This window comes from Pithys albifrons, chromosome 3 (genome assembly GCF_047495875.1).
Source record: "Pithys albifrons albifrons isolate INPA30051 chromosome 3, PitAlb_v1, whole genome shotgun sequence".
Taxonomy (NCBI): Eukaryota; Metazoa; Chordata; class Aves; order Passeriformes; family Thamnophilidae; genus Pithys; species Pithys albifrons.
Genome location: NC_092460.1, coordinates 29371347 through 29381407, shown reverse-complemented (window position 1 = coordinate 29381407; position 10061 = coordinate 29371347). Strand labels below are relative to the sequence as shown.

At 36.2% G+C, this 10061-nt stretch overlaps 1 protein-coding gene across 1 annotated transcript in view; it reads right to left on the bottom strand.

Annotated features, from left to right (window-relative positions):
* Nucleotides 1-2180: 2180 nt before the first annotated feature.
* SYT10 (synaptotagmin 10) overlaps nucleotides 2181-10061 on the bottom strand; it is a 34099-nt gene continuing 26218 nt past the window's right edge. Inside the window, exons 4-7 of the mRNA XM_071549761.1 lie at nucleotides 5634-5754; nucleotides 5096-5267; nucleotides 3510-3639; nucleotides 2181-2394 (exon numbers count right to left, since the gene is read on the bottom strand). Of these exons, the coding sequence (XP_071405862.1) occupies nucleotides 2323-2394; nucleotides 3510-3639; nucleotides 5096-5267; nucleotides 5634-5754 (495 nt within the window). The 3' untranslated portion in view covers nucleotides 2181-2322. The remainder of the gene's footprint in view (nucleotides 2395-3509; nucleotides 3640-5095; nucleotides 5268-5633; nucleotides 5755-10061) is intronic.

The following is a 10061-nucleotide window of genomic DNA, read 5'->3' as shown; positions in this document are numbered from 1 at the left end:
ACCTTGCAGAATCATATTGTCATGTTGAAAATGATCTAGGCCACAGAATTTCATTCTGATAACAATGGTGGGAGGAAAAAACCTCACAGAGGAGAGCTTATTCTCCTATTAAAAAATTACTCAGAGCAAATGAAATTCTGCAAGGTCATTCTGTATTTATGGTGGTGAAAATACAATCTTAGGCAGGGAGGATCAGTGTTCAGCATTACCAACCCTCTCTGGGAGAAACAATTTCTGCCTAGAGGTCATGAATAGCAACCTCAAACAGACATTCAGAAATTTGGGTTGTTGCCTATTCCTTTTTCCTTCTTTTTTCTTTTTTTTTCCTTTTCTTTTTAAAATTTATTTATTTATTACTGTCTGAAAGATTGGTTTTTCTATTTATTTACTTGCTCGCTGTGATTGTAGGCACAGAAGGCAAGGTGCAAAACCTGTCTCCTTTTTTTTTGACTTAGAAACACCTGTAGTATTAAGACCAGTTAAGACATTTCAAGGCATGTTTGACTGCCTTAAAGATTAGTTAGTGGAATGGAGGGGCTGGATCTTCATAAACATATTCTGTGTCAGCCAGGTTAACGATTCCAAAACGGTTCTTCAGAAGTTTGTCAAAACTACCTTTCCCCTTCATATCTAGATTGTCAAAATTTCTTTCATTATCATAAACAAATCTTCCCTTGGCATTTTTCTCACGTATGACACTTTTCTTCTGTAAAAATTCTGTTTTGGAAAACACTGTCTCCTCAGTTTTCTTTATATATTGCAAAGATATAAAAAGTGCCACTACTTCTAAGTTCTTTCTAGTTACAGTCCAGGTTTCATAATCTCAGACCCAATCATGCAGTCTTTGCTATGCTCTTCACAGAAAGAAAAACAAGAAAAAAAGAAAAAAGAAAATAACTGTCTGATTTATACGATTGAGGTAAACTGCAGTGTTTAAATGAGATAAATCCACAAAATAATACATAGTTCTCTTCTAGTTTTTAAAGCATCTGACTACAGCCAACAGTATTTTGCATTTGCTGTCACTGTGTGTTCTAATAAGTGAGTTTACTAGATTATAAAACAGCTACATTTCAATTAGTCTCTCCATATACCGACAAAAAAAATACCTCAGATTCATATTTAGTGTATAATTCTAGAGACATCCATTGGGCAACCAGCAATTATTCCATATGTGTTATTCACACAGTCAACATAACTTCAAAGAAATCTAAATCTGCCACATTAAATCAGGAACCTGAAAAATGTTGTGGGTAACTGCAGTGTTTGTTCAATTTTCGGAACTGATAAAATACCTTAAATCCAAAGCTTTACTTCAGAGCATTCTCTCTGCAGTTTGACTTGCATAAACATCAAGCAAGGACTGCATTATGCCAGCAACAAACTGGTTGTTTTGAGGCGCTGGATGCACCCCCTCAGGAGACACCTACAACCCTGTGGAGCTGTATCCACTTCCACACAACTCATTGCAGACACTTCACCTTTCCACAGCGATACCCGTACGTGTGCTCAGTGCCATGCAGAGGCATCTGAGATAGCTCTTTGTCAGCCAGTGGGAAGCTGAGGCAAACCATCCTCTGAGGGCACTCACCTGCCTGGGGGCATGTGCCTGGCTGCTCTGCTGGACAGGCTAACGAGTTCCTGTGGGTGCAGCTGGCATCGTGATTGCTGGAAGATTATAACTGCATAGATCCAGTTCTGATACCTGTTCCATAAGGGCTAAAACCAAAACACACCAAAGCCAGTAGATCCTTCTCACTGACTTCAGTGGGCTTTTGATCAGCCCTTCCTCCCTGCCCAAGGAATGAGCTGATTTTACACTCAAATCATGACAACAGTTGTTTTTCTCATCCAAACATTCACTTTGGAATGCTATCTTGTGAAATCTTTCAGGATTTAGTGCAATTTAGAAGAAATTTATTACAAGAGCTATATATACTTTTTGCTGCCCCTCAAAGGAATTAGGTATTACAAGATGCAATAATTTTGAATTGCTTAAGGGATTTTTTTTTTCTGGTTTCTTTGTCTATGCAAAGATACAGGTCATATCAAAGCACTTCTTGGGTATGACACTGGATATATGCCAGCAATAAAATAGGTGAATGAATTTGCATGAGGAATGGATATATTTGACTCAAGTCAAGTTCATTCATACATTAAGAAATTATTATAAACTGTAATATAAGACATAAAATAGGAAAAATGTATTTTAGTAAAAAAATATGGATACAGTTCATCTGTGGAAGCCGAACCTTCTGTTTATGTAGATGTGAGCTAGAAGGGAGCTTTGGACACTGAACATGATGAATCCATTCTTGTTCCTTAGGGTGTAAGTGGTGGTTTTGGTGATGAACAGGATCCCTGGCTATCAAAACTGGTTGCTCTGCCAGGTAGCTGTAAGAAAAGAGTTATTTTTACAAATGTCATCATATCTGCCTCCGCATCACCTCATTTCTGAGGATGAGAGACTCTCTCAAAAAAACCCCGAAAATCACACCCAGACCATTTCTAGTCCCTGGATCAAGGTCTCCAGCATCAAAGTCTCCAGCAGAACTAGTAACGGACAGAAAATTTCTTAAGTGATCTTCTAAAATTGCCTCTGACTCATTTCACATGAGTGGGTTTGTTTCACCAATCAGGAGTGGTACCTCTGTCTGCAAAACAACTTAAACCAGATTGAGCCATAAACCCTAAAAGAGACTTCTCTGCTGCCCTGACTGAGTTTCATTGCCCCCACACTCTTCTTTAGGTGTTTTACTAAAGCCTTGCTGTTAGGCTTTTGCTCCCTGTCACAGGGCATGTTGTGCAGCCATGTGCTACAGAGTGGGGAAACCAAATGGCCTGTGATGTCTCAGACAGCTACTCATTTTTCTACAGAGATTGCTTTTGTGATAGGCTAAACAGTGTGTCCTCTGTGTTCCAAAACAGAGCCTGCTGCTTCTTAAGGCTTCCATATGTATCTTTCTGAATCCAAAGCTGTAAGCATTTTGTATACAGAATACCAGCAATATGTGCCCATAGCAGGTTGAACAAGAGTCCAGGGACTTACAGACAAAATGACCCATACATTTGCATAAGCTTCCAATAGGCGTTTGTTGAACAACTCTGGAGGGAGCTGCTGGTATGTTGCCTGAATTTAGGCTAATTCACAGGCCAATTTCAGATTAATGTTTTAGCAACAACTGTTCATGCTAAAAGTTTTTCAGTAGGACATGATTGCTTTTGAAATTCTTGCAAATGATCTCTAAGTAGATGTAAGTTCCTTATCATAATCTCTGGAAACTTTAAATGTCTTAATGTAACCTTGCAATGCCATTAAAGCATCACGGTAACTTTTGAAGTGGTCCCTTTAAATAATCAACTAACTCGTGCAACTAGATTTAGGTTGTGCTAAGGATCTTGTAGCTGACATTTAGATGCTGCACTGTTTTTTGTGATTCTCAAAAGTACATAAGAGGGTGAGAAAAAATCATTTACCATATTGAGAAAGAGAAAGTTCTTCTTCTTACCTCTACTAGTGGATGCCAGTGAGTTATTGGTTTACGTGGGTAAGCCAACATTTCATTCCAATGATCTCTTCCAAGCCCTTCAGCGTCAATGCCTGTCCGACATACCCCAATGACCTCATTGTGCCCTACTCTGAGAATTGCAGAGAGACAGAATTTTTTAAAATAAAAATAGTTTTAATAACATATGATGTACAATTCTGTTTACTGGTTTATTGTGGCACAGAATACATGATCAAAGTTTTCACATCATTTATTACAGATATTAGTTTTAATGGTAGTATAGTAATATTAAGTTCTGTAATGGTAACATCAAAAACCTCCAGCCACTACCAGAGTGCTTCTAGCAGTGATAGAAACAGCAATGAAGACATAACCCTTGCCATTAAAAGGTTACAAACCAAAAGACACAAGGACAGAAAAGGATCACAAAAACATGAAATTATCTAGAAGGAAAACATGCTTGAATTTTGTGGAAGAGGAGGTAAAAATGCTGCAAATCCTTCAGACATAATTTAATAAACTATTTCCCAGCTCTAGCTGTTGTGATCTTTGGAAGTTCAGTCAAAAATGTAAAAGACTATACCTTGATAATACTTCATTCTCCTAGCAGTGCCATAGACTTGTTACTCCAGAAAGTAATTTTCTGTTCCTTGGGTGTATGTACCTTAGAATAATACTTTCTAATTTCCTCTTAGCAAACGCTGAGAAAGGAGCACCTCAGCAGGACCGAAAGTGTGCAAGTTGCTGTGCTCCTCCCCTGCTATCAGCACCTCAGTACCTCTTTCATGCCTGACTGAGAAAGTCTTACTGACAGAAATTGGAGGACAACCAGGAATCTGATGGTAAGAAGAAACAGTCTGAAGGGTGATTTTACTAAACTGGACTTTCACCATTTATTTTCCCTGCAATCTCAAGAGCTCATTACTAACAGCACTTGAATGAAGCAGACTTGGCTCAAGCAGGATTCTGTCAGTCACTGTCTTGTTCATCCTGCAGTTCTTGAGTCACTCTAAGCAGGAGTTTCTTCCTGTCAGTTTTTGTGAGGATATAGATAATTGAGGCTTAGATATGTTGTCAGTGAGAGCTGAACCCAAAGGTTACGTGTTGAAAGGTTACTTTATTGAATCAACCAAAGAATCAATTATGACTTAATTCAATGTGGTAATTAGCATCTAATTCTTTTTTAGTCAGTCACATTTCCTTTGGTTTTAAATACCTGCCATTTAAACAGAAATTAGAGGTGTGAGGGACTATTTTAAACTATTTAAACATCTGTTTTATAAAGCTTTTACATAGTCCAATCACCAGATGTATTCCAGGAATGTTTGCCAAGACTAGTGGCCTGTAAGAAGGTTGAGCCATATTTCTCACTCATTCAAGTTATTTATGACACAGATAAAAGGGTAAAAGTTGTGGAAGCTTTAAACCTCTTCAGGAAAAAGACCCCAAGGTTTGTTTGGTTTTTTTTTTTTAATTTTTGTGCCACTGAAGCTTCTTGTAAGTTCAAGGCAGCAGAAAGCAGTGACTTGCAATGATCAGGTATCGTCTTACTGGTGATTAATGGTCAGAAAGCAAACTGTGCTTACCGATCATAATCCATCACTGCAATGGAGAGGCTGACCTGGTCCACATTCTCTGGAGGGATATCAAAAATGATGGCTTCATTATAAATGGGATTGAGCGTGTTCTTCTTTGTGGTTGTCTTCCGTTTTTTCAGTCTTCGTCCCTCACACATCAGTGACACTTTGACATATGGATCTGAGTAACAAATAATCATTTGAATGCATTTGGACTCAAAATCAGTCAAATGCATAGCAAAAGAAGAGTATTTGTTGTAAGAATGTTATATTGACAAGATAAAAAAATTCAAATATTTTGGTGACCCTGGCAAACATTGCTTTCAACATGCTGTAAGTACAAAGGGAAGGTATGGGCATTCTAAACAGGCATAGTGACTGTCAAACCAAAGATAGGCAGTAGATCTAAACACGGTCTATATCCATTCTCCTGCTGTTTCCATCCCACAACCACATTAAACACAGAAAACCCAAGGAGTTCCTATTTATCCCCTTCTTGAATAGATGCTGCCTTGCTATTAAAAAAAAAAAAAAGAGGTAGATTCACCTGATGCACCAGTTATATCCATTGCTTTGAGATTCCTACATTTGATGACTGTCAATGTCATTCTCCCAGCAGTAGGCAAATAACAAAGGGAAAACATGATCTCACCCAAATCTATGCTTTCCTGAAAAAAAAGCAATAATTAGAAATCTCATCATACTGCCCACAATTCAGTACAGATCATGCCAAACTTTAGGATTTCTTTTTTTTTTTTTTTTTTTTAACATGGAGAGAGGCTTCTGTTGCAGCCTCAGAAGCTTTTGAAGGGGTCACAAGCAATTTTCAAAAATTATTTCTATAAAGTACAGAAAGAGTAACAACAGGATAATATTTCAGTGACAGGATGTACAATTACTAAACTGAGAAATTAAAACAAAAGCAGAACCAAAACTTTCTGGATTTCTGATATGTTTGTGTTGAATTCACACAAATGAAAAGGTGCTGAATGTAGAATGTCAGGTTCTGCTCTTGAAAAGAACTCATACTCCATAATTGACACTGGAATTTATGTAGGAGATTTATTTCTGCACACAAATATGTGAATGAAAGGCTAATCCTGTCAAAGGAGAACATACTTGTAAAAGCTGCTGTCTTTACAGCTTTTACTGTGTTTGTGGGGTTGTTCTGTTTTAGAGGAAAAACAAAGGAAAGGAGTAGCATCTATAGATTCCCTGGCTCAGCAGCAACTTTTTGGAGGCTACTATACTCAGAAAGATGTATAAGGTCCATATTGGTCTTAATAATCCTCACAAAGAGACAGTTTCTCTATTGAGACAATATGTTGTGAATTTATGCAATATGATGAAATTACACAGTTCTACAATACTTGAAAAATATTACCTAAGTGAGTTTCCATCAGTTCTATTTTTTTTTTCTTTTCTCAAAGGTATATAATTATCCTAATATAATAAAAAATTTAGGTCTTCAAATGTTAGTTATGTTCTAAATTGTTCCTGTTTTAAATTTCAACATCTCCTTCCCTCCAAAGTAAACCCCAAGAAAATTGTATATTAAGAACTCTTCATACAAGCTTGTGAGGAGCATGTAAGGAAGTGACTTCTGTCAGGTAGCCACTCTCAAGTGTGCTCATGTGATCTCAAAGGACTTTTTTTTTACTCTACTAAAAAGCTTTTTTTTAACAGCTCAGCTTCAATATTTTATTTGTAAAAGCTACAGTTACACTGAGAGCACAAATTCCCTTGAGAGCTTCTGGATTTATCCTACAGCTGTGCTAGCATCAGTAGGCAAGCATGATATATTTTTAAATGGAACATATTAGAATAATGGTTGCTGAGTAGATAACAAACACATTGTTTATAGTTATGAGAAGACTGGGGCTTCTTGTTCACACTCTTCAGCTGCTTATGTGAGGAGTTTTATTGACTTCCTTTGGGTTAATACTCTGTCTAAATTGAAATAGGTGCTTCACATCTTTCTTGAGTAAAGACAGACTTAATCACATGCTTCAGGGGTTTCTTTTTTATATTTTGTTTTGTTGGGGTTTTTTTCCCTGTGTTGTAGACTTTAGATTGAAAAATGCAGTTTTAGAGTAGCTTTAAATTCTCTGTTGCGCTAGTAATAAAATATTGACTTTTGTGTAGGTTGGTCAATTCACATGTTCAGTCATTTTGCAGGGATTCTATTCTGAGAATTAATAGATTGATAAGCATTTGAACATACACTGTGGGCAAATTTGATGCTTGACAGGATTTCAGATTTCTCAGGATTTCAAAATTATTTAACTCATTCAGTCTACATAGGACAAATACAACTATTTGGCATGTTCTCAAACCAACCCCTTTCTTTGCCATGAAAAGCACAGTTTTGTGCCACAGAGTACATTATCAAACTCACTTTTTTATTTCAGAAAATACTAATAAAACTAGAACAAATGAAATGTGATTCTTTACACTAATTTCTTAATCTGGCAAGTACTCTATATTACAGTTTTTGTCGTATCTGAAAATTCTTTAAAACACTCCTTCTGTTACTACCACTACTTTCTGAATTCAGAGTCTGATTGTTGTTCCTCATATCTGTATGTCAAACAGATCTTACTCTTTTGTTTGAAAGGAAAAGTTATCCCACGTTCAGTGCTTCAAAATTTAAGGTCTGTGTTGAGAGAGGTCATAAAGATGGGTTGGATATGAAACACTGTGAGCAGCTCATAAAAAGTCCTAATGTTTCCCTCTTCAGAGACATGACTTGTAGATGAACAGAGAAAAATTCACTTTCAAAGACAGGAGTATGAACTTGACTATACTATTATTTTATTTTGAAGTGAAATTGGATAGACAGTAAAAGGTTTGGATGAGCTCAACTGAATATCGTAGTGTGTATATATATATATATGTGTGTGTGTGTGTGTGTGTGTGTGTGTGTGTGTGTACTATAGACATACATACTCTGTATATGTACTATAGTCATTCATACTATGCACTATGACTTAAATACTTTAAAAGAAGCATTGGTCAAAATGCTTAAAAAATCTTCATGTGGTAGTAACTCCACAGTACTTTTTTGAAGAACAGAGGAAAGCATGAATGCTTAACAAAATGACAACCATTTAAGACTCATGCCCAGTCCTTTTTCTTTCCCTTCTGAACAGTATGTATTGAGGTTATATGGAAAAAAAAATTGGAAAATACCCTGCCATCAAACCTGATGTTTTGACCATTTAATGAATAAAGAATCTGCCTTAACTCAAAAAAGAATGCTTGGAAAACCAATGAGAAGCATCTTTTCACTCCAAACAGTAGACTTCCAGAGGGCAGATATACTGAAGTTACCAGAGCTCTGTAACTTGTGTACTGACTACTCAGTTTGAAATGTTAAGGGATGGCTTTATGATTGGGAAAAGTCTCTCTATCACTCCACTGTTTATCCAGGCATTTTCTGACACCTATGGCCTATATCTGGAAAAAATGTGGCTTGTGCTGCCCTGAAAGATCTGACTTTATTATTATGGAATAACACTCATGTTTCACTAGAAAAATTCTGCAGTAGATTAGAATAGATACTATTTCATATAAATACTTCTCAATATCACAGACATTTATGAGTCAGTCATTTTAAGATCAAAGGATGAGAAATAAAATCAGTATTTACCCCACACTAGTCCATAAACAATACCTAACTCTCCTTCTGGAGGAAAGAAAAGGCTGTAACAGATTGCCCCCATATACTAGGAGTTCCCATGGTCCCCAGATTGAGTTAAAATACAACTTCTTTCAGAATCCTTTAAATAATTCTGATGATTTTATTTTTAATTTCATTTGGTGCTATTTGTGGCATCTGTTGTTTGCTGAAAGTTTTGTAGACTGTATTTTTTTGATTACTAAAGAACAAAAAGTCCTAGGATTCTTATTTCATTTCTGCTCTGAGTATCTGCCAAGCTTGGTGGCCTTTCTTCATACATGAGTGTGAAGCTGTCTATGTCTTGTTAGGACCTCTACAAGAAATTGAAATGAATCATTCATATAAATATGCTTTGGAAATCAATTATAGAAGGTGAAGTACAAGACTTCTGAACTTTTAAATGTTCTTTTGAAGAATTAAGTTTAAAATTATGCATATATATAAAAATAAATAAATAAATAAATAAATAAATAAATAAATAAATAAATAAATAAATATGAATGATAGCATTAAAGACTGGGTCTTTTATAAAATGTCTGGGATATCACTGTTTCCTTTCCACCCCCTCACTTTTATTGTTAACTTAAGCACTAGAGCTTCATGAATTTAGAGATATACGCACAGATTTAGACCTAGATATCAAAAAAAAGAATGCTTTGGGTTTTTTTAACCTACTATGACAATCGTTATCTACCACACTGATTATCATGAGTAATATTTTTAAATATTCCAGATCCTTAATTATCATTGATTTTAGTTCATATTTCAAAATAGGATGCAAATTACTTTGGAATCTCAATGCTCTAGAAAATCCATACTTTTCTCACTTTATAATACACTAGATAATTAAGTGCACACAAAGAGTCTGAGAGGAACCCTTCAGTACAAGCAAATCTGAGGAGCCAGGGCACAGGCTGCCCTCAACAGTCATGTCTGCCTTGCAGTTCACCTCAATCAAAACACAACTCAGAAGACACAATCCTGAATCTAGTGTTTGCCATTCATGCAAATATTTAGGTAATTCCCATGAGTTTTTTTAGACCTATTTTGAGTGTTTCTTTTTTTTTCCTCTTCAACTAAACTTAAATTTCAATTAACAGCTAGCTTTACAGATGCTTGAAATGTCTCCTCCCCACCGACTTCCAATAACAGGTACAGACAAACCAACACTGAGCACAGTTGCACTAATGCAAATGCAAGCATTTGTTGGTACTTCAGATCCCTTCTTCACTTATTTCCCCTTTGTGTATACAAGCCATTAAACAGTACTAAGGAACTGGATCAGTGACAAGC